General features: G+C 33.5%; 1 protein-coding gene across 2 annotated transcripts in view; it reads right to left on the bottom strand.

The window, feature by feature from the left end:
- LOC124369280 (steroidogenic acute regulatory protein) overlaps positions 1-23,155 on the bottom strand; it is a 32,223-nt gene extending 9,068 nt beyond the window's left edge. For both annotated transcript variants that reach the window (XM_046827196.1, XM_046827195.1), the window contains exons 1-5: positions 22,742-23,155; positions 10,482-10,649; positions 5,278-5,340; positions 4,915-5,067; positions 2,865-2,969 (exon numbers count right to left, since the gene is read on the bottom strand). In XM_046827196.1, the coding sequence (XP_046683152.1) occupies positions 2,865-2,969; positions 4,915-5,067; positions 5,278-5,340; positions 10,482-10,649; positions 22,742-23,071 (819 nt within the window). In that variant the 5' untranslated portion in view covers positions 23,072-23,155. The remainder of the gene's footprint in view (positions 1-2,864; positions 2,970-4,914; positions 5,068-5,277; positions 5,341-10,481; positions 10,650-22,741) is intronic.
- Between the last annotated feature and the right edge of the window lie 437 nt (positions 23,156-23,592).

Here is a 23,592-nt window from a genome sequence, read left to right as displayed (position 1 = left end):
TAAATAACATTTTATATCTAATATGGATATGTTTTTAAAATTATTTTAATTATACTGTATTTTCTTGCACTTAAAAAAGTTGAAAATTTGTTAATGTTTATTAGTTGTAAGAACTATGTGAATACTATGATTGTATTTTCAATCATCCATAGTTAACTGTTAATTTCTCCTTGAAATTATTCATTAAATAAAAAAATTGAACATAAGATCATTTTAGATTCACTGTTTAAATGTTTCAGTTTTTTTTTGTAATGGATATTTTTATACAATACCTTCCTACACTGACTGGCAATTCATGAAGAACATTCTAGGTTATTGAGGAATGGAATTGTTAATGACTTAGGTGGATTTGGATCCTGAGGTATGGGTATTTGAAATTATTTTAATCCTATAGTTTAATCAGGTATGCACTGATCACAAAATTGAAATAATTCAGTGTAAATACTAGGTAAGACAAGCGATCAACAAATACCTGGTACACTTTACATCTAATACTGGTTCAGGACACTGCTGGTGAACAGTAACAAAACTAATATATTAATACTAATAACGTTCAAGTACTCTAATAACGTTCAAACGATGATCTGATTAAGTTAGATCAAGACTCATCAAATACCAATGAGGGCATTGAAAAATAAAAATTGAAACAAGATATTATTGAATTGATGATTTTTTGGCCATTGTACCCATATAATTAAAACTTCTTAGATATACACATAATGTAGCTATGGTGGGAAGGGTTGATTCAATGTGAATGTTGAGTTTATCTCCAGTTCACCATCTGCAGCATGTGGAATCTGACGCTATCACAGATATGACTCCTGCAGTCTGGAGTTTTGTTAATCTGAATAGATCCAAAAAAGTCGATAACGAAGAAACTCAAAACGTACTCTCTGCATCCTTTCTACATCAGAGATATCTAGACTACAAAACCCACTGTTATCTATGTGAAGATATGTTTTCATTGTCTCATCCGGTGCTGCACTAAGTGGAAGGTCGAATGGAACTGAACTCAACATTCGCATTGCATAAACCCTTCCCACCATGGCTACCTACATTATGTGTACCCCAGGAAATTGACATAATACATAAACAAGCAATATCAAAACATCGTACCACATTTGATTACTTCCGCATCTTTAAAATTAAAATAGAGAGGAGGGGAAGTCTTTATATCGTTTTGTCATTAGAAACACCTAGACTACAAAATATAATGTAATCTAGGTGAAGAGATATTTTTATTGTCTCATCAGGAATACTATATGTTTAGACACAATCTTAAGGAAGGTGAAGCAACCGAGTTTTCTACACATAACGTAGCTATGGTAGAAAAGGTTGATTATATATGACTGTTGGGTTTAACTCAAGTTCACCTTCCTCTCAGTGCAGATCTGGAATCTGACGCTACCACAGACTTGACTCCTGAAATCGGGAGTCATTTTCATCTGAATAGATCCAGAAAAGATGGTGACAAAGAATCTGAAAATGAACTATTTACATTGTTTTGATATCAGAGACATCTAGACTACAAAATAAAATGTAATCTAAGTGAAAATGTATTCTTATTGTCCCATCAGATGTACAATTGAGTGCACACAATGTTTTAAATACAATCCCTTAAATGTCCCATAATTTTGAGATTATTAATTTTGCATCTCTTCAGAAGAACATGACTCCAGATTCCAGGAGCCAAGTCTGTGACAGTACCAGATTTAGACGCTGCACTAAGAGGAAGGTGAACTGGAGCTAAACTAAACATTCTGAGATCTGTTCAGACGTGTGTAGACTGTAGATTTCAACAGTTAGGATACAGCACATCTTTTGGAAATTAAAAGGAAGTTAAAGGTTGGTGTGGAGGCATTATGATGTAGTTGACTTAAGTAGTCCAAAAACATTATAACAACTTTGCCTAACAGTGCCAAATCCAAATCTACTTGTTTTTGCCTTAGTCTCATGATTGGATTACTGTGGTTGACATGTTTGAGTAAAAATAAATGTAGATCAAAGCTTGGTGATATCTGAAGTAAACAACTCTTAGCCTACAATTTCCATGTTTTCAATTCACTCTGTGTTTAAATCTATGTTTTATGGATCCTATATCAGAAGTTCACTTCATAGTCCAGAAGCTGAGAATCAATTTACATTGTATAAGCACAAAACCTAGATTTTTGTGAAATCAATAGACGAGTTTCCCCTAAGAAAGAAATAATCAGCACAAGTTTTAGTGGGGAATGTAGTGGGTGGATAACAAAAGGGTTAAAATGATAATTTTTCTAAATTTTATATTTTTAGCATGACATGCCCAAAATCATCTGTTGGCCATGTAAATAAAAGTGAAATCGGCATCAGCCAATGATATAAAGACTGGTTATTTGGCTGACAATGGTGACTTTTATTTCACTGTTTGATGTTGATATAACTATTATTTAGGCTGGTTATAAGTGTGAAAACCTAAGAAAATATGACCTGCAAAAAATAATTTTGTATTTAAACCCCTTTGTCACCCTCACAATTTGACCTTTACCAAGCCTAATGTAGTTGATGTCCAATTTCTTTCTTATTAGAAATTCCTTCATTGACTTTGCACACGAAAAACTAGATGGTGTGTCTACACCTGCTCTTAATTGACTATATTGAGGTATAAAATAATATGTTAGTACTGCAGTACTAACATATTATAATTTTGGCTACTAAATTGTGGATATGCTACATTCCAGTTGTATTAAATGCAACAAATTACTCAACAATCTAAAACTAAAAATATGAAATTTTTCTTGGTTCTTAATTTTAAACTAGCTAACTAAATGATCTAATAACTTTCTAAGTTTTTTCAGTAGATGTATATTTTATATAATTAATTTTACCTCAAGAACTCTACATTCGATGAAAGAAGGATTCCATTTAGCATAATCTCCTAGTCCATCGTAGATGATAACCAGCAGATTTTCAGCGGGCATGTTTACCACTCCCTGCAATCATAAAAGATCATAGTAATATGAAAAAATGCCAATCATTGAACTGAGCTATTTTTGGAAGACTGGTTGGAGGAGAGGTCTAAGGTTTTAGGATATTTCTTTTGTGTTGAAGAAAATGTAGGTTCAATCTGTGAATTAACACTTGAATGTAAGGACCACCACCACCACCACTCTCGTCAGTGCAAAATATTTAGTACTGGCTTGTCCATAGTACTACTCCTGGTGCTATGCATAGTAAATAATTTAAAAAAATATTTATCATGATAATAACAGTATGTTTCACTCATACTGACCATTTACCTTTCAGTTCTAAAGTTCTGTCAATAGTTATTTTTATTTCAAGTATTATAGCTCTGGCAAACACTAAATGTAAAAAAAATGTTAAACACTATTTTGTGATGAGATGGTTGACAAAAGGTTTCAAAACGATATGCTGAGTTAAAAAGGTAAAACTAGATCATTGACTTTAAAGATGATTGATATGTGATGGTTGGTGATATTTTGATAAGGATTTATTTTTACAATAACATTTAGTTTAAGAAGGATTAGCACTTTCTTTTTAAAACAAGAATTCCTAAATGAATGGCATATGGATTTCACAATACGGTATAGGAGGGCTTTGCACCAACGAGAAATAGGGATGCAATGATGACCATAGGGTCACCAATGCAATGATGATCTACTCTTTTTCCAAATTTCAGCGATCATGATTGGGGACACTCTACCTTATAAGGAAAATGTTTTTATACAATTGTTATTTTACTGTGAAATGTTTTATTTTCTCAATACAGTAAAAATTGAATACGAAAAAATTGTTAGAAATTGGTCATGGGTTTCCTGCGTTGATTTTTGTGCACAATTAGAGACAGCTAGATGAAACATGGTTTCAACTATTTCAATAAAGTTTTCAGGAAATGCTCTCTAAAGTACACACATAGGTGTATTTCAATTCTTTTAACTAACAAAAGAGTTTTGAATTTTATATGAACATATTTTTACAGTATAACTAATTATCGTATTAAAAACTAAATCCGTCATGGATTTACCTTCTGAATCCATTATTGAATCCATCTTTACAAATCCATTTTAACAACCACGGTGCAGACTGCACTTCTATGGAAAAAAGTACAAAACAAAACATTTGGGTGTCCTAAAGCAAAATAAAAAAATAAAAGTTGAATATGCAAGTAATTACGCATTATGAATTACAAAAATGTGATGGACTTTGGCGTGAGATGCGATTTTGTGTGGAGTTCCCACATACACGCTTCTAGTACATGCTCAGAATGCCGAGTGTCGGCAAAGGTGGTCCGATTTTTATGTATAAGAGTTAAATAGTATACGAGAACCACTAGAAACAAAAGTTGTATATTATTAGGAGATATAAACATTGATTCACTAAAAAAGTAATTAGTTGAAATAAATACTTATATTGTTTATTAGGAGTGGGATTTATGAGTGTGTACAACAGTTTCTGAGAGCAGTTTATTTTGTCTTGATCAGCTGTGGTCCAGACCAGATTAGCAGACTGCTTGATTGCATTAACTATTAGCATATTGTGTATATATATATATATATATATATATATATATATATATATACACATTAATATATATATATATATATATGTATTTTTTCCATTAAGTTATTTTATGAATATGGATCAATTAAATTTATATGGTAACCATACATGTAGTTACAACCTGTATGTTTTATTTACGGAACGTCATTGAAATGTTGTTAGGATGATTGAAATTGTTCTATTTAAGAAGAGATCCAGTTGCAGTGTGTTTTTAATTTTTCCTAAACCCTAAATTCAAAAAATCTGAGTAATCATTTACAGCAATAAATTATTAGAGATGTGCATGAGTCATATTTTCAATCAGTTTCCTTTCATATTGTAATAAGAAATTACATCCATCAAAATGTAAGCACCTACTGTAAGCCTGTAGACCATATTGCCATTGTTGAGCTGTCTACTGAATATCTGGTCTCCATCCTCAGTTTCCCTTTGGAAATTCCATATTCCAGTGTCCAAGATTGTGGTGGCGTCTGAGAGCAACTGTTCCCCCATACTCACGTAGTCAACATCCTAAAAAGTTATCATTACTTGTTTATCTTACAAAGTTAGTTTATATGGAGGAAAATGTAACTTTATTTTATTTCTTGTATTTTTACAAAAACAATACGATCTCTTCTATAGACCACATTGACCAACAATCCGTTGGAAATGTTCATGTTGCCTTTTAGCCAATGTTGCTGGTCTTTTCAAGAAGGCAATGAGTATGAAATAATGGCTTACCTCGTCAGTTGAATTTGTCAACTGGGAATTGTTCTTTCTTGTGTTTTCGTAATTTAAATTTACCTGAAATCAAATGATTAATTAATTATCAAACACATATCTTCATGCAGGGGTCACATGCAAGTTAGAAGTTAAAATGTACTTTAAAATAATAATTTATTGCTTTTAAACATGTACATGTTACAGAAACTGTCAAGTAATAAAATGAGCAAAAAACTTGGATTCATACATAACATTTAGGTTACTTTCATTCATACAATATGTTCGATCCATCTTATTTCTCATTCATTCGAATTTCCCACTCTAGCACAAGCGTCAGGTATCCAATCATGTGGTCACCCAAACATGTGCCATGAACTCATCTGTACTGTAAAAGGCTTCTGAGATCAATGCGGTTTCCAGATGAGTTTTAAATGCCTTGGGCATTGCGGCACTTTTAATAAAATGTGGCAGTTTGTAGACAAACTGAGCTCCTGTCTGAGAAGACAAACGCACATGTACTACCGTCCTGTGTCTCCCAGTTTGGTAGTTGTCCCTGTCTCTCTGGTCTCATAAGAGTATGTCACTACCTCTTACGTAATCGCATTTTGATCTGAAAAACAGAGACGTCTCTAGAATGTAGAGGCAGGGTAATTTTTTACAGTTTCAGAGTTCTGAATGCATGACTCTCTCTATTGAAGTTTTACAATTGTTTGAACGGCTTTTTTCTGGAGTGTAAACACTGTAGAAAAATGTATGTTTGCACAACCTCTCCACAAGACCACGCCGTATGACAGGTGGGGGTATATCGACCCATAATATACCGTCATCAGTATTTGTGTTGTGCTGGATAGCTGCCTTAAAATATAAATGCCTGAGGACAATTTTGGCTGGCCGTAAACGAAATTGAACAAACACAGATTTTGACAGGTTTGTTTTAAAATGAGCTCATTGAAATGTTGAATCAAGTTGTTGAGCTCAGTGAATGTTGTCATTTCAAGTTCTGAATTTGATTTTGCTTTGAAACAGAGAGTCATGTTTTCGGCATACTGGACTATTCATCCTTGGTGCAAAGATGAGCCAGCATCGTTGACATACAATAGAAAGTGTAGCGAACTGAGAATGAGCCTTGAGGAACCCCATGACCCAGCTCACTCCCTTTCAACCGTACGTCAGAAATGTTTACGAATTGTGTTCTATTACTGAGATACGATTCAAGCCACAAGAGTGGCACTCATCATATCCTGAACACTGAGTAAAATTATCGTTACATGTGTAGTGGCTGATATGATTTGTTGCTTTGGTGATTAATTAGTTTCATAGGGTAGAAGTTATAACAACTTTCAAATGAACAATATTAAAATATATAAAGCATGACTTTTTAAAATTATTTCTTTCTGAAAATGTGTGCAATTTGTAAATTAAAAAAAATATTGTTCCTGTCATGTAAAGTGACTGGCTTAAGATTTATGACATATCTTTCAAAATGTATTAAATCTATGCGATGTGTTAATAAAATGATATATGCAGTTCATGAAAAATTGGCAGGTAGTTGTTCTAGGTAGCAACATAAAAAAGCCATAAAAATTACTTTTCTATGGTTAATAATAACAAAGATTGAAATCTTGAGTTGAAGTTTTGTTCAAATCTGTATATTTCAATTACTGCTACGAGAATAATTAACTTGACAAAATTGTTTATACATTGTTATGACATTTTAAGTTGTGTTTGGTATTTTTCTTAGTTTCATTATAATATGTTTGAAATATACTGACTATAATACTGTGATATTTCTGAATCTTCGTGAAGTCAAAAATAATGTTAACTGGAATATTTATCGTAGAATACAATATTTATTGGAATAAAAATAGTGCTTTTGGTATAGGAGTGCTCACCAAAATCGTATTTCAGGAAGAAAGTTATTACTAAAAAACTTAAACATTATTTAGAGTAATTTACAGGCTACTCTTCAATCTTGGTTAACCTTTAACAGTTGAAGAGGTAGGCTTTGATGTTATTAAGGCATTCTCCCATTACAACAGATAACTAGATATAGCTCATCGTGGTTATCCCAGGGCATCAGTACTCCATGTGAACGCTATGAAATCTATTGTGAAGTATTAATTGTCTGTAGCCCAATTTTTTAGCTTTCTATACTTCAGTTTAGAATATATAGTACAGTTTTAAGAGAGTTCACACAAATTATAATAAATTGTAATATGCATTGACACAATAAAACAATCCTAATGAATGCTTCCTCTATTTTTAACGCATGACTGAGTAGACACAGGTATAAGTGTGGTGATATACGTTAGAGAAAATTGACCTGTCTCAGTCATAAAGCCAAGTCAGGTTTAAGCAGGTTCATGGTGTCAAGATTTAGTGGAACTGATATTTCGTAGTCTCACCTTTGACTTATTCATCATAGGAGACATGGCAATCTAGTGAAAGGATTTAAGTTATCCAGTTAAATTGAAGTGTTTTTACTTTGAAATTCTTGGGGAACTTCCAATTAACACATAATTTAATATTAGTAATGCCTCTATTATAAATCTAAATGACACTGCTGATATGTTTAGTTAGTATTATTTGATAAATGTTGGACCAGATACTGCTTAAGGGAATCAATGTTTCTACTCATCCCAACTAACATTGATGAGATACTTGGCGTGATTAATAAGTCAAACAAATAAAAAACGAAGGGACGATATGATATTCTTACATTAGTTTTAAAAGCATATGCTATTATTGTTTATCTCTTAGCAGACCTCATAACTCTATTTCGATAGTTGCTGTAGTAAAGCCGTTGTTCAAGAACAATGACAAAACCATTGTTATAAATCATCGCCCAATATCTCTTGTTCTTATATTGAGAAAAGTATTTTAAAATATTTTCTTGAAAAAATTTATGAAAAAGATGAGATTTTCGTAAAAAATTAGCAATTGAGATAGCAATATTTTTTATTTGTAGAAAGTGTACTGAAGTAATGCACAGCAATGATCATGTAGCTTCAGTGCGATCTTTCCCACAACATTCCTCTTGACATTTTACACTTCTGTGGAATAGGATAGGTCACAGGATTGGACAGATTTGCTTTTATTGGGAGAATGGAAGGATAGGAAAATGATTTTTTTCTCATGGGACAAAAAGCTGAGAAATTGCATTTAGTGTTGAGAAATTGCACAAAGGACCATTGCAATGTTTCTGGAGTGATAGTATATTCTGGATGCGTAAGGTTGTAGTTAGGGGCTGCCTCCTATCAAGATCCATGATGAAGGATTTTGGGCATAATTCTCAGTTATATATCCTTGGTAGAAGTGGAAACCAGCTCTGCATCAGCCTCTCCATGGTGTGGTATGCCCTTATGTCTAGGCTAGCAACAGCCCTTAACACTTAGGGAAGCCCCACTAACTCCAACAGTCATCTTCTGCAGTAGACTAGACCTATCGATCTACCCTTGCACCCCAATATCTCGATATTTGTGATTAGTGATGAGTCACTCCTGAATATCCATGAGGTCGCTCAGATTTAAGTGCCACATCAGTTTTTGTCACACGTAGTGCAGGTTCAACTGGAAAGAACTAAACCAGCCAGAAGTGAACCCTCCTAGGGAAAAAGGGTATTGAAAGAATGTAGTGCATTTTTAGTCTTGGGAATGTAATATACGAGGGTGCTTCAGAGTTCCGTTATGGGGCTTTTGCTAATCCTAATGTACTTAAAAGATCTACTTTATAGCATTTCAACTGCTAGCTCATTCCTGTTTGCATATGACACTTGGTTGGGTAAAATAACAATTACAAAGATCTTCAAGATTTTTTAAATTTAACAATGACTTACTCTACAGCAAACAGCTTATTCAACAGTCGTATCTAAATTACTGATTTTTAAGATACATGCCAATTATAAAATATCTCCTTAATCTGTAGAGATATAGTATACATGTTATGGCCAATGTTCATAGGTTTAGAGAATGATAGACAAACATCTTTTTAGAGATATGAAACCCAAACATTCCACTAATATTGATGGAATATCAATGTGGCTTATTAAACAGTGTTTCCACAAAATTGTTGAACCCTTAGCTAAAATTATTAATTTTTTTTTGAATCGGGACAATTTCCCAACAGCTTAAAAAACCAAAATTGTTCCTTGTTTAAAAAAGGTGATCCTCAAGCTACAGATAATTATTGCCTGATCTCAATTCTTCCAGCATTGAGTAGTTTGATATGTTATTAATTATATTAAGTTGTTGTACAAATACCATTTAATTTGACCAAGATTAATTTGACGTAACTTGTACTGATTGTGTATACTTGTATTTCAATTATATATGTCATGTTTTAATAAATACCTGTTGAATGTTATATTAAAGTTACTTTTGTGCTCTAGACAATTAGGTTAGAATTAAGATTAAAGTGAGGGATGCTGTACAATATGTGAATTGTTTTTACAGCAAAAAAGAGATTTATTATTATTATTTTATCTGAAGTATATAGAACACATATACAGTATTTTTGCTTGGTAATCTTACCTCAGCTTAAATAGCATAAAACAGTGGCATCATCAGTTAATTACGACACTGATAAATCTAACTATTATATCTATGTACACTTGTACCCAAGGGAAATGCTCAGCTGACTTAAAAGATGTTTCCAATCTCAACAAAAATCTTGAGGATAATGTTTAATTCAAGAATTCTGCAAACATAATAAAAACATGGAATTTAATACCTTCTTCACTGTACAACACTTATGAAGTTAAATAAATGTGTCATTAATCACTACCATGATTATTACCCACAAAAATCATTAAAATGTCATGGTTTTCATTTTTGCTTTCCAATTTCTGGAACATAACAAAATATTTATAAGTGCTTTTAAAACATATTGAGCTCTTCTGTTTTCTGGGTATTTATGGGAAAACTATGAGTCAGCAATTGAGTCAGTACTATTTGGACTACGTGGTGGAAGTATCAAATTGGAATTGAATTTATTTGTACTAATTGTTCCTGAGTTATAAAGTTTTTTTACAGTGCAAGATTCTAAAATTTATAATTGGCAATTGACTTATCTGATAGCAATGTACCTCACAAAATAATATGTCTTACTAATTTTAATTTTCCATTGTTGCCGACTGATTTTTAGATTTAAATTTAACTAGTTTGAAATTCATTTCTTGCTGATTCAAAGTGTGACGGAATTTTATTTATATAGCTAGATCTTACAGTTTCTACAGAGTGAGATGATGCCATGTGATTAGGACTGCTGTTAGGAAAGATGACAAGTGGCGGTGAACTTCCTTGTGAGATCATAGGATCTTGTTCAATTTCATTACTATTTGTTTCCATGTCTTCATCAACAGCTTCTTCTTTTTTTGTCGGAGTTGACAATTCCTAAAAAAAACCATGTGATATTATTAAACTTAAGTTTAATGTTTTATTTTAATTTCTTATTATTGAGAAAAATTGGATTGCAATCCAAAATGTGTTTCAAGCTTATATTATATATTAAAATACCTGAATTAAGGTTGTACTGGAATCAAGAAGAATAACAACCATTAATATCATTTAGGGACTGTTAACATAAAATCGAACACTGTATGCAGAATGTAAAAGAGTGCATTAAATATATTACTTTTTTTTATTTCAATATTATCTAACTATATTGTAGTACTATGGTACAATACCAGCCAACTATAGACCCATCTCTCTCCTACCTACTACTTCAAAAATTATTGAGAAAATAGTTCTTGCCAGACTACTCTTCAACAAAATGGCCTCTTGACAGACAAGCAACATGGCTTTACAAAAGGGAAGTCAACAACAACTGCAATTGCTGATCTGGTAGAGTTCATAGTAGAGAACATAGAGTCTGGCAACACCATCTCCAGCGTATACTTAGACCTGAGTAAGGCATTTGATTGCCTTGGTCACGATCTCATTTTGGCTAAATTAAAAAGCCTAGGCATTATAAAAACAGCCCTAAAATGGTTCGAAAGCTACCTGAAAGGACGGACCCAAGTAGTAGAGGTGAAGAAAAATGAACATGGGCAAACAAGTACTGTGCGATCAGATCCAATACCAACAAGAAGAGGCGTACCACAAGGATCAGTCTTAGGGCCAGTACTATTTATTTTATTTACAAATGACCTACCAAAGTACATGACACCATACAGTGAAACAATTATGTATGCTGATGACACTGTGCTCTTATTAGCCAGTAATAATAACGAACATTTGGAAATTGACACATACATATCTGTCAACATGGCACAACAATACTGCATGAGTAATGACCTTGTTTTTAATCAAAATAAAACTAAACAGATGTATTTTGGAAGAAATAGAAAGGACTCAACAGCACTCCCTGATCTTCAGAATGTAAACATGCTGAAACACCTAGGTGTAACACTTGATAGTGATTTATCATGGAAAAATCATATAGACAATCTGTGCAAAAAACTAAGCTCTGCCATATTTGCCATAAAAAGAACCTCAGCAGTCAGTTCACCAGAAGCTTCAAACATAGCATACCATGCCCTTTTCCAAAGCCACCTACAATATGGAATAGTTGTTTGGGGGGGAACTTCAAATGCCAACCTGCAGCGCCTACTGAAATTGCAAAAGAGGGCTCTCAGAATAATGACTGGTCAAGGCCCAAGAGAAAGTTGTAGAAATACATTCAAGGATTTGAAGATTCTTACAGTTATTTCCATTTACATATTGGAAACTGTTCTCTTTTGTGTTACTAGAGACCTAACAAGGCATAGAGATCTGCATGGACACAACACAAGATATGCAGGCAACTTCCACCTTCCGGCACACAGAACAGCCACCTATGCAAAAAAAAACCATCTTATGCTGGAATCAAGATATATAACACACTGCCTGAAGACTTGAAGACCAACAGCCCACAGAACCTGAAGAAGGAACTCCGGACCTGGCTCCAGGAAAGACCCTTCTACAGCATGGAAGAGTTCTTCAATTGGAGGGACAATGCATGAAGACCCAACTCATGAGGAAGAAGATATTTTTTGTCTTTAAACTTGACATGTATTCTAATCTTGATGATTATGAATAAAGAATTTCTGATTTCTATGCAAAAGTTAAGGTCGATTTGGTTTTTTTATATTTCAAATGTTTTATATAATGTTTTTGTAAAAACTCCATGTTAGAGTTAGAGTATACGAGTTGTTTGTAAACTTTGTGTTATAGTGATATGTACAGTTTGTGTTTCATTAGTGTTTGGATTAAAACAAATTAATCGTGTTATTTAAAAATATATTTTATGTCTAATCATTTTATTTATTTATTGTAGATACTTTGTACATCTAATAATTTGTTTTCTTAATTTTAGATAAATTTCCTTAAGAGTGACTATTAATAACCAGGGACTAATATATAGTTTGTAGTCTTTTGAAAAAACAGCACATTAATTTAATTTATGAAGATATCTATTTTATGAAATAATCTCCTATTGTTTCCCTTGTTTGTTCTAATTTTTTTAGTACCTTTATCATTTAAAGTAGAAAATGTTTTACATAACCAAAACCAACTGAAACAGACGGACCCAAGATCATTGTTTTAATAGTGTGAGGACCTTCTACAGTTTGTTAGCTTTTTATAATGTTGTAACTGTAAAGGAGCATTCTTTATTTATCTAAAATACAGAATTTTTCTATTCTATTATTTTTATAACTTACTTACTGTTGATGAAAATGATAAAAGCACAGGTGAAATTACTTCAGCCTTGTGTGGGAAGGATTGATCAATGGTGACACCACTAAATAGACTATATGTACAATAATATTGATCAAGACTTAATCCATAAATATATATTTGTGTGTGTGTATATATATATATATAGCGTAGTGTAGCGGGTACAACGGTTATCGCAAGTTAACATGATCAAGAAATGTCTAGCGTGGCTGTTGCTTGGATGGGTGACCGCTGAGCGATCCTGTCCTTGCAAGCAGCTGCCTGCCTGGCCATTGGTGGTGGTTCGGAAGTCACCTTTAAGCCATTGGTCCCCAGGTTAAGTGTTAGAGAGGGCTTATTAGCCCTAACTTCACCTGATAAAATAAGACATCTTTACTTTACTTTATACTGTATTTGACAACATAGTGTTCAAAGTAGCTGACTTATTATATTTGGTTGTAAAATTTGAGCAGTTAATTTTCCGTTTGTAATAAATAAATCATGTCACCATAAGATTTCCTTAACACTGTAGAAATTTCAAAGTTTAAATTTCAGTTGAATAGTGATTACCTAAATATTTTATTTTTTTGACCAAAAGTTTCATCCGTAAATTAAGAAATAGGGTACAGTGTTTTTATTAATATAGTCAAAATATGGCTGAAAACCCTTTATTATGGATCTGTCAAATTCTTCCGTCTGTCTACCCTTTAATACATGTATTTTATCAAATTTTCTCGAGCTTCCAAAAGCTATGTTGAAAAATGTTTTCAAGTATCCAGCTGTTTCTGTTTCTGGTTTATTGTAACACCCTTAGCGTAATGGTTGAGGCAAGACAGTGATATGGCTTTTTGAGTATTTATTATTATTTATACCTCTAATATAAATAAACTGCAAATATAATTGTTTAAAATAAAAAAAATATACATTGTATTGCGATATATGTATGATTACCAAATTAATTACTATTATCTAGTTTGTCTGGTAAATAATTCTATCACAATTACAAAGGTAACATATTTCGGCTTTACTTTGGGGAACCATCTTCAATAAACAGGTGTAAATCCAAAAGATTTAAACTGTGTTAACAATGTTTCCCTGTGTTGTGGAGTCAAAAACTTAGTTATGACACTTTCCGCATAGCATTAGAATTAAAGTTTAATGTCAATAATGTAGTACAGACATAAAAATTAATCTGTTGTACTGAATCACATTAAATTTAGTGTTAAGATGTTTTATTTCTCATGTCTTCTCTTTTATTCCGTTTGGATTTCTGAATTACTCATATATTAGTCATCATCGGTGTGTCTAGTTTCTTAACAATCTAAATATTCTTCTTTAGAGCATCCTCTTGGTATTGCAACACTGCTCTTTCAAGGTCCTTCATAAGTTCTTGCAGCGAGGTTTAAATAAACAAACACATTATTTCAGTAATGTAGTTACATCATTCCCAGACCGCTTTGGCTCGTTCATTTTACCCAGAACTCACAAAACATTTTACAATATTTAATGACAAGTTATCAAGCCAACAATATTGTACTCAATCGTATTAGCTACTCGGCAGCTACTGGCCAGACATAAGGCTCACGTTGGTAGCTCCAAAATTTGGGCGTGTTCGAGTTCGCTAGTTAGTAAAATCCCAATAGCTAGTTTGCCGTCCTTAGGGTGGAGAGGACCCTCTAGGCCTTGTGCAGCAAGGCCTTCCTCTCGTCAAAAAATAAGTAAAAGTTTTGGTTGAATTAAAATAATACAATAGTAATATACGTGCCTAAGAGATCGATCTGATTACCCGCACAACACGTTCAATTATTAATGCCCAAAAACATAACAAGATTCTCATTCGTACGAGATAGTAGCAACCAAAAGAATGGAAATGCAAAACATCGTTTGATAGCGGCGGTGTGAGGGAACCCGAGCCTCGCGCACGCCCGTGAGTGACATGTTTGCCTGCGCATGCGTACCACCACCACGCACTTCCGAGCATGTCACAACACGATCTCCTCCCCTTCTTCAGTGTTAACGCACCCGATCCATTAGTTCAGTGGAAACAACGTTCTTATTAACTGTGACTTATGTGTGTGGTGGGGTTAATTATATAATGAGTTATCCTGAGTGCCGTCTGTGGTAGTAGCGTCGTTCTGTGAACTTTTCTGTTGATTATGTTTTAGTGTATTACACATATTTAAATCGTGTCTAGAAAAAGGGACAAATTTTGAAAATTTGAAAGTGGTTATGAAAAATATATATAGAAGGACAAACGTAAAAAGTTTTTTCAAACCACAACAGAGCGCGCTAGTTTTTTTAAATTTTTAAAACAAGAGGGAGCTGAACTTCAAGATGGAGGATCAGCTCCTGTTGAGGGCTTGAATATCATGGGTAAGAAATCGGAAATACTGGTAGAGCAATATATCTACCAAGTACAAGTATTAAAGAACTAACTAATCTTTTGCCGTATGATAACCCTTCAGCATCTGATCCTCAAAACCTTTCAATTTCTACTGGAGGATTAGTGTTTAGTGAAAAAAAGAAAAAAAAACAACTCTGGCGTGAGGTTCTGAGAAGAATTTTTAATATAATTAAATATTTAGCAGAACACATTGCATTCAGAGGATCAAACAAGAAAATAAACGAGCGAAATAACGGCAACTTTTTGGGAATGATTGAATCCCCATCGTTTGGCCCCGACGTTCAAGAGCATGTTAGGCGAATTCGATCGTTTGAAATTCATTATCACTACCAAAACAAATTAATTAAGCTGCTGTCTGAAAAGGTAAAATCTAAGAATGTGCTGACATAAAAACAGCTAAGTATTTCTCAGTAATGCTAGACTGCACAATGATCTTAGCCTCAAAGAGCAGTTATCCTTGGTCATATGGTTTAAAAAAAGATATGAATGAAAGTTCTCTTGAGAGTGAAAATGAAGGTGTAAACATCGAACATTTCCTTGGATTCTTAGACGTTAAATCAACAACGGGGAAAATCTGATGTTCTTCTACAAGAGTTAGGTTAAATTGGATTGCAAATCAAGGACTGCAGGGGGCAAAGGTATGACAACGGGTCCAATATGAAAAGGTATCAACTATGGAGTACAGGCACAGAAATAAATCCAAAGGCATGTTACATGCCCTGCGCTAGGCATAGCTTCAACCTCTTCATATGTGACGTTGCTAAATGTTCCTCTTAAAGCTATGTCGTTGCGGTGGGAGATTTTTTATGAAACACGTACCGAATCTGACTGTAAAAAGGTCCTGCGACATTCGTTGGGAAGTAAACTGGAAAGCGTAAAAGCACTTCGATCTCAAATTAAGGAAACTCATACTGCATTAGTTGAACAAGTTGAGATCTCTGAGGACCCAAAAGCCAATAGTGAAGCACGATCGGTTACGAATGAAATAAGTAGCTATGTTCTTACAAGCCCCATGTATTTGGTATGATGTGTTGTTTGCAGTTAACAGTGTTACCAAAAGCATACATGCTCAATAATTGCACCTTGGAGTTGCGTCATAGTTACTTCAAGGGCTAGTTCAGTTCTTTTAGAAATTAGAGCTGAAGTTTTTGCGGTGGCAACATTGGTAGCAAGAGAACTTAATGAAATTCTGGGTGTAGAGCCAAATTTCAAAGAAGTCAGGCAGAGAAAGAAAAGAAGAATGTTTGATCACGAGGGAGACGATTATCATAATGCAGAATCCGCCGGGCAAACGTTTAAAGTGGAGTATTCTTTTGTTATTGCAGATACTGCAGCAAGGTCCTTGAAAAGAAGGTTTGAATAAATTACCAATTACGAATCTATGTTTGGATTTTTACATCATGTCAAAGAACTAAGAACAGTAAAAGAAGACAAATTGTTTCAAAAGTGTAAAGACCTAGAATCGTTCCTAATTTTGAAGAAGAAAAGGATATTTTTGGAAATGAACCTTTTTCTGAGCTTAAGGTTCTTCGTGAACTCCCACCGGCTGAGGTGGAAACAGCTGTGGGGATTTTGAGATTTATTAACAAGATTCAAAACCCATTCCCCAACGCACTCATTGCGTATAGAATTTTAATGGCTATACATGTTACCTGTGGCAAGCGCAGAAAGGAGTTTTTCCCGCTCGAAACGTATCAGAACATATTTAAGATCATCTATTGGTCAAGGAAGGCTATCATCCCTGGCAATGACACGACAATCAATCAATCAATTGAGTCTGACATGACAGCCAGAATCAATTTTGATGACATTATTGACGACTTCGCTGGAATGAAAGCGAGAAAAGTACAGTTCATATAAGAATTCTAAGTTTATAATTCTTTTAACGCAATTTAAAAATATTTTATCCATGGACTATGGACAACTGCATTTTATTTTTAATTACAGTTTATAATACACTTTAATTACAGTATTATTTTTATCGGTTAGCAAGAACTACCTGTTTTTATTAACTTATATTGAACTCATAGTTTACCATATTCTATTGTAAAATTAAGTTAAACTATTTTACAGACGTGAACAATTATTACATAACATCTACCTACCTATGAGCACCCTTCCGATCGCCGAAAACATTATAAAATCAGTAATAATATGTGTAAATAACACTAATCTTTTGTAATAATATGAAATGAAAATGAAATTAAATATTCCTTTATTCAAGAGGCGGAGTTAGAGCTATTTAGCCCTCTCTACCACTCAACCTCACATAATATACAGATACACTGAATATATATACAGGGTGATTCAAAACTAAACGGCAATCTCTCGGGAGCTTATTCTATAGCTAAAAACAAGTAAAAAAGTTCATATAACCATATGCCCGGAAACGCTTCGTTAGCGAGTTACGCCTAGCGAAAGATTTCGCCCGGATTTCAGAACCCTTGGTGAAGTCAGGCCGTATAAAAATGGTAAAGGTAGTTACAAAGATACAAATACGATTGTTTTTTATGTTTTTATATCTGACAAATTTATTAAAATTCGTCCCAGAGCTGTAAATGCAATACTTTCAGAGAGATCTTACGTAAAACACAAGAATTGGTGCAAAGAAATAACACATTTTTGTGTTTAACGTAAGATTACTTCCATAAATGTTAAATAAAGGTCATTTTTTTCTTAAACAGATTTGTAGAACATTTAATTCTGAAAAGATTCATGTGAATTACTTAGGAAAAAAATTAATAATAGGTATTGAAATTTAGCTTTATTTAAAAATAAAACAGACGCACAAAAATGCATATTCTTATCTGTACATTATTATTATATAATATATTATATTATATGTACATTTAATGACCTTAAACAATAACAAATTACATTTTAAATTAAAATTAAAAATTAACCAAAATATACTGTGTAATAATTAAAAATCAAATTTATCAGCTTAATATTTGGAAAGTTTGCACGCTCGACCAGGCTGAGCCTAGTAAGTCGAACAAAGTTAAATTAAAACTTAAATTAAAAATTTACTTTTTCAAGAATTTCTCGTTATTGCTTGCTACATTCATTCTCTCAAACACACAGCCTGACCACAAGCACGCCACGAGCACCGCCACCCGTCACCCCTACAGACCGCCCAGCAACAAGTCCCCGACCCTCAGGATCAGTTATCAGTTATGTTTATAATAATAACTGATTATTCATTAAAAACCCAACAAAGAAAAATGTAGTTGTTATTCTAATTCAATTATTTCCTGTTACAGACAAAAATTATTATTTATTTTACATTATTAGGCCTATAAAAACTTATTAATGATAACTTTGCAAGAACAATTTTTCAATAATTTTCGGGGGAAGACCCCCGGACCCCTGGGGGTATCTACACCCCCCCCCCCTAATCATTGTTCAAGAAGGCCTCGCAAAAATGTTTTGCTCTAGGACTCACATTTTGTTACAGCTATAATAGTTATGTTCACAACTGCCTTAAATTTTAATATGCAATTAGTGTAAGTTAAGATCATGTATGGATTATTTATTAATGGATTCCGTTCCAAGAATAAACAGATTATTTTCAAGGCGAAGTTAGGACTACGTAGTCTTCTTACACTTAACCCGAAGATTTGAAGGATTTATTACGTTTCCAAAAGTTACCCTCCTCTCTATTTTTATTTTAAAGAAGTGGAAGTAACCAAACGTATGTGCTACATGTTTTTATATTGCTTGTTTATGCATGTCCATTTCCTGGGGTACACATAACGTAGCCATGTTGGGAAGGGTTTATGCATTTGCGAATGATGAGTTGAGAGTTCCATTCCACCTTCCGCTTATAGCAGCACCGGATGAGACAATGAAAACATCCCTTCACATAGATTACACTGGGTTTGTAGTCTAGATCTCTAATGTAGAAACGTTGCAGAGTGTTTGTTTTGAGTTTGTCACTGAATTTTTGCATCTCTTCAGACAGACGTTGACTCCATATTCCAGGAGTCAAATCTGGGACAGCGTCAGATTCCACATGCTGCACTAAGAGGAAGATAAATTAGAGATAAACTCAACTTCCTGGGATATTTCCAATAGTAGAAAATCCTAGTTCTTATAATTTTCTCTAAATTAAGATATTCCAAATTAGACTGACCATTTCAACTAACATCTGAAGTTCTTTGTAAAGTATGTATGTGAGAAAATGTAAAATTATATGGCACATGAAAACAACCCTAAAGAGGAAAAACAGTTTTAATAAGTAATTTCTTAGTGTAACATCAATGATAAACAAAAGATTGATACTCATAAATTATATATAACCTAAATTCGATTACACAAGTTCATAAAAAACGATTTCTCAGTCTCGAACAATCTTAAGAAATAAAACCTCAAGGCTGTGAGGTATAATTAGGCTTGCCAGACGTCCCGGTTTGACCGGGACAGTCCCGGTTTTGAATTACGATCCCGGTGTCCCGGCCGGTTCACTACGCGTCCCGGATTAATTGAAATTTGATCCTATCCTAGGCTCTTGTACATAAGATCGCATTCATATTAAACAAGAATTTGATGGATTTTATGACAGATGCATCGCATATTTGAACCTTTGGGAGAATAGCTTTGGACACGCTGAGAAATTTTTCTGGGTAAATCTGGCCACACAAAATGTTCTTTCATGGGAAAATGTTGAACGTTCTGCTGAACTTATCAATGGAAGTCTTCCTAATCATGGCGATCTAAAAGCATACCAAAATAAAAAGCAAGAAAGAAGTGCTGAAAATGACGAAAAATACAAGCAAAATGTAAAATCTTAATCTTAAACTTATTTTAATGTGTGTTTGTCTTTTGCCATGTTAACGAGAATAAAATTTATTCATTTTCATTTATAAATTATAATATAATGTCTAATTTACTTGTTACTAATTTACCTGCATATACCTATATTTTTCCAGACCCCAGGCTCTTCTGATGGGCGGACCCCCCAGCCCCCCCTTTTTTGTCCCGGTTGAGCCTTCAGAAAATCTGGCAAGCCTAGGTATAATAGTGTTTTTGTTTGTTTTTTGTTTTTTTTTTAATAATTTCTTTGACTTTTATTTTCTTATATAGCAGTTTTCACCAAATTTTGCGCAAATAAATTTAATTGGTGTATAAAAACCAATGTCATACAATAAGATTAACCACAAAAACAAGTGATAATAATAATGTAATAATGCAATATAAACTAAACCATTTGTTAAACTATAAATTAAATGAACTATTCGAAATGTGAATGAATATAAATGTTAATTGAAGTGAAAAAGGACGCATGGTGAAGCGTTTATTTCTGTCCATTTTACCATCTCTCTAAGTTTTGCGTCATATTTACTAAAAGTATCATTAATACATAAATAAAAAAGAGGCTGGACAACATCCTCTATAAAACACGAGATGATGTATTTGGCCACAGATAACTTCATTACTGATAATCTCCATCGATCTGGTTTCTTAGAAAGGACTGTTTATTTCGAACAGGTATAAATTTGTTTTTATTACATCTCAACCAATGACATAGAAGAATCCTTATTCGCTTCTTACTTCCAACCTTTTGGTGTATAAATTCTAAAAGTAGATACGTTATGAAATCTACACTAGTTACTTGTTCGTCTTCCCTTAATCTATATTTTACGCTATTTAAGTCTGATTATAAACACAATAGGCCTATACAAATTCTGAAAACAGTTATCCTTAGATGTATTAGTTTTACAAACATTTAAATCACATCTAGATGTATCATGATCATTGTTAGGTCAGCGTTATCCTTGCAAAAATCGAGAATTGTTTTTATACATACTTTGTTTTAAAATAAACCACGTGTAGAAATATACACCAAACCAACCTATATCAACTGTTTTCTGAATACTAATGCCACTTATGGATTAATATTACAATATGGCCGGGCTAGCATTACATTTTCCGGTCATTTATTATCTACTTTTTATACTAACACTAAAATATTGTCAATTATTGTGGTTCGGAGAAATGTTGTGTTCTGGTTATTTATAACCAAAGAGAGTGGTACAAAAATGTTGAAGCCGTCAAAAAATCAACGAACCAACAAAATATGTGCCTGTATTACTGTGTCGTCACTCCCTTTAATTATGTATTTACAATCATGTCAACTAGTGTCACGTAGTGTCTTGGATTTAACTTGTGGAAAACTTAACTTGTACCATCGACGCGTAGGCTTCATGTACATCTCTTTAGTTAATATCTCCATTCTCTAGAGAATGTTTTAGCACTTATTACTTTTAAATATAGTAAAAAATATCGATTGAACTGGATATTCTTATTTACTTATATTTTTATAATTCCATCATTTTTTAAATTTATTGTTAGTATCGGCGTGGGATCGTTCAAGAGTCTTGAAATCCCGGAGCAGTGACACAAAACAATCATCTGATCAAACGTTTACAAATTTCACAATAGATAAATTTTGAAACTGATAATGTTATGCGTAATGTTTTAAATATTAAAAAACTCTTAAATATTTTTATTTGTTACTTTTATTTTTATTGTAATTGTTTTTTTAATGACCTGTATGCTTATGATTTTACAAACAGTTAAAAAAAAAACTTTGTAGCATTAATGAAGAAGATTGACAAGGAAGATATATTGAATCATAACCGTCTTAAAGATTTCTAAGAATTAAGTTCATATTAATTTTATGCTAACTAAAATGTTCTTGATATATTTTACTATATGTACATACTTATTTACAGAGATTCATCACATAGTAGGCTATAAATTACAAGAGGTCCCTTTAGGAGGAGGAAATACAAACTCAGTGTTTGTGACGCAGTTAGGTTGATAAGTAAGAACGTGTTTTAGTTTATACACACAATTTTAAAACTATTTTTTCCAAAATCTTCCTACATACGTTATTTTTATTTTTATTTAAGGACTTGTGAGATCTTTGCTCTAATGGAGGAGGGAAAACCCAGACATTTCCTTTAGACTTTTCCCCAATAACCAAGCCGAAGGGAATATAAAAAATATGGATATTTATAAAAGGCAAAAGCAATGCTTCATTAACCTTAAAGTGTAAAAAACGCTATTATGTATTAACATGCATAATTTGGTTTGCTTTGTGTATCATTTTTAAAGTATACTAGCAATATTTAACACGGCAATTCAGATAAATAATACGGAGCTTTGCGCCTAGTTTTGGCATATGGGTTCTTCTCCTAATTGCCTTTGATTCTTTTAAACAAATTAGTAATCTATCACTACCCACTTTTAACACTATCTATAGTAGGGTAGGGGTAGTTCCACCCAAGATATGCAATATAGGACATTTGGGATGCTGTGGTGGCATTAGAATGTATGTGATCGTAAAATTAATACAACCAAGTGTGAGAAACCTTACTTCAGCCACAGCAAAACCCAGAGGCGAGGTCAGATTGTCGTTGTCCAGCGACACATTGGTTTCGCTGGAGACGAAGGTCGGAAGAGTTTCGGCTGTCTCGTTGGTCGTGGATTCGACGTTCGAATAGTTCACGTAACCGTTCATAAATTCACTTCGCCTCACCGTCCTCACGGAACTTGCCAACGAAGGATGGTGTTCCACAACACGTTCAGTAGGACCGGAAGAAATGTCTATCGACGAACTCTGGATTTGTTTCGGTTTCGTCCTCTCCCAAGTACACAGAACACATAACAGTCCCAGCCCCAGCAAGATCGCGACCTCATGCCTCATGGTGCTGCCTCGCTGCTCCACTGTCCCTCGACCGTCCGCCAGGGACCAGCACACTTACGTCACTCTCTGATAACACTGATAGCTGATAGCGATCGGACTACTCAGTCACACCGCATTAACACTCATTTATTGTTCAATAGATCGGACTGATATTGTTATTACTATTATTAGCCGTTGGTTAACCGACCGCGCATCACATGTCATCGCCCATGTATGCCAACGGGCGGATACACGAGACTGCATTAACATTGCGCTACAACAGACATGGAACTAATATTTCATACTTTCACATGCAACGTGTAAGTTTTTCATGACCTGAAATTCAAAATATTTGTAGAATATCAACGTTTATTGGACGTTCAAAATTCTTATTTGCAGCGTTTATATTATTCATTCTGATTCATTTTTTCAATTCGTTAAATACCAATAAAAGTACCAAACAAGTGATCTTGTGTCCAGAATTGTGTATCCAGGGGTAACCCTATATTGAAACGTTAAAACTGCGTTTGGTTCATAAAAAT

The sequence above is a fragment of the Homalodisca vitripennis genome, chromosome X, assembly GCF_021130785.1.
Source record: "Homalodisca vitripennis isolate AUS2020 chromosome X, UT_GWSS_2.1, whole genome shotgun sequence".
NCBI lineage: Eukaryota > Metazoa > Arthropoda > Insecta > Hemiptera > Cicadellidae > Homalodisca > Homalodisca vitripennis.
This window is presented reverse-complemented; position numbering and strand designations above follow the sequence as displayed.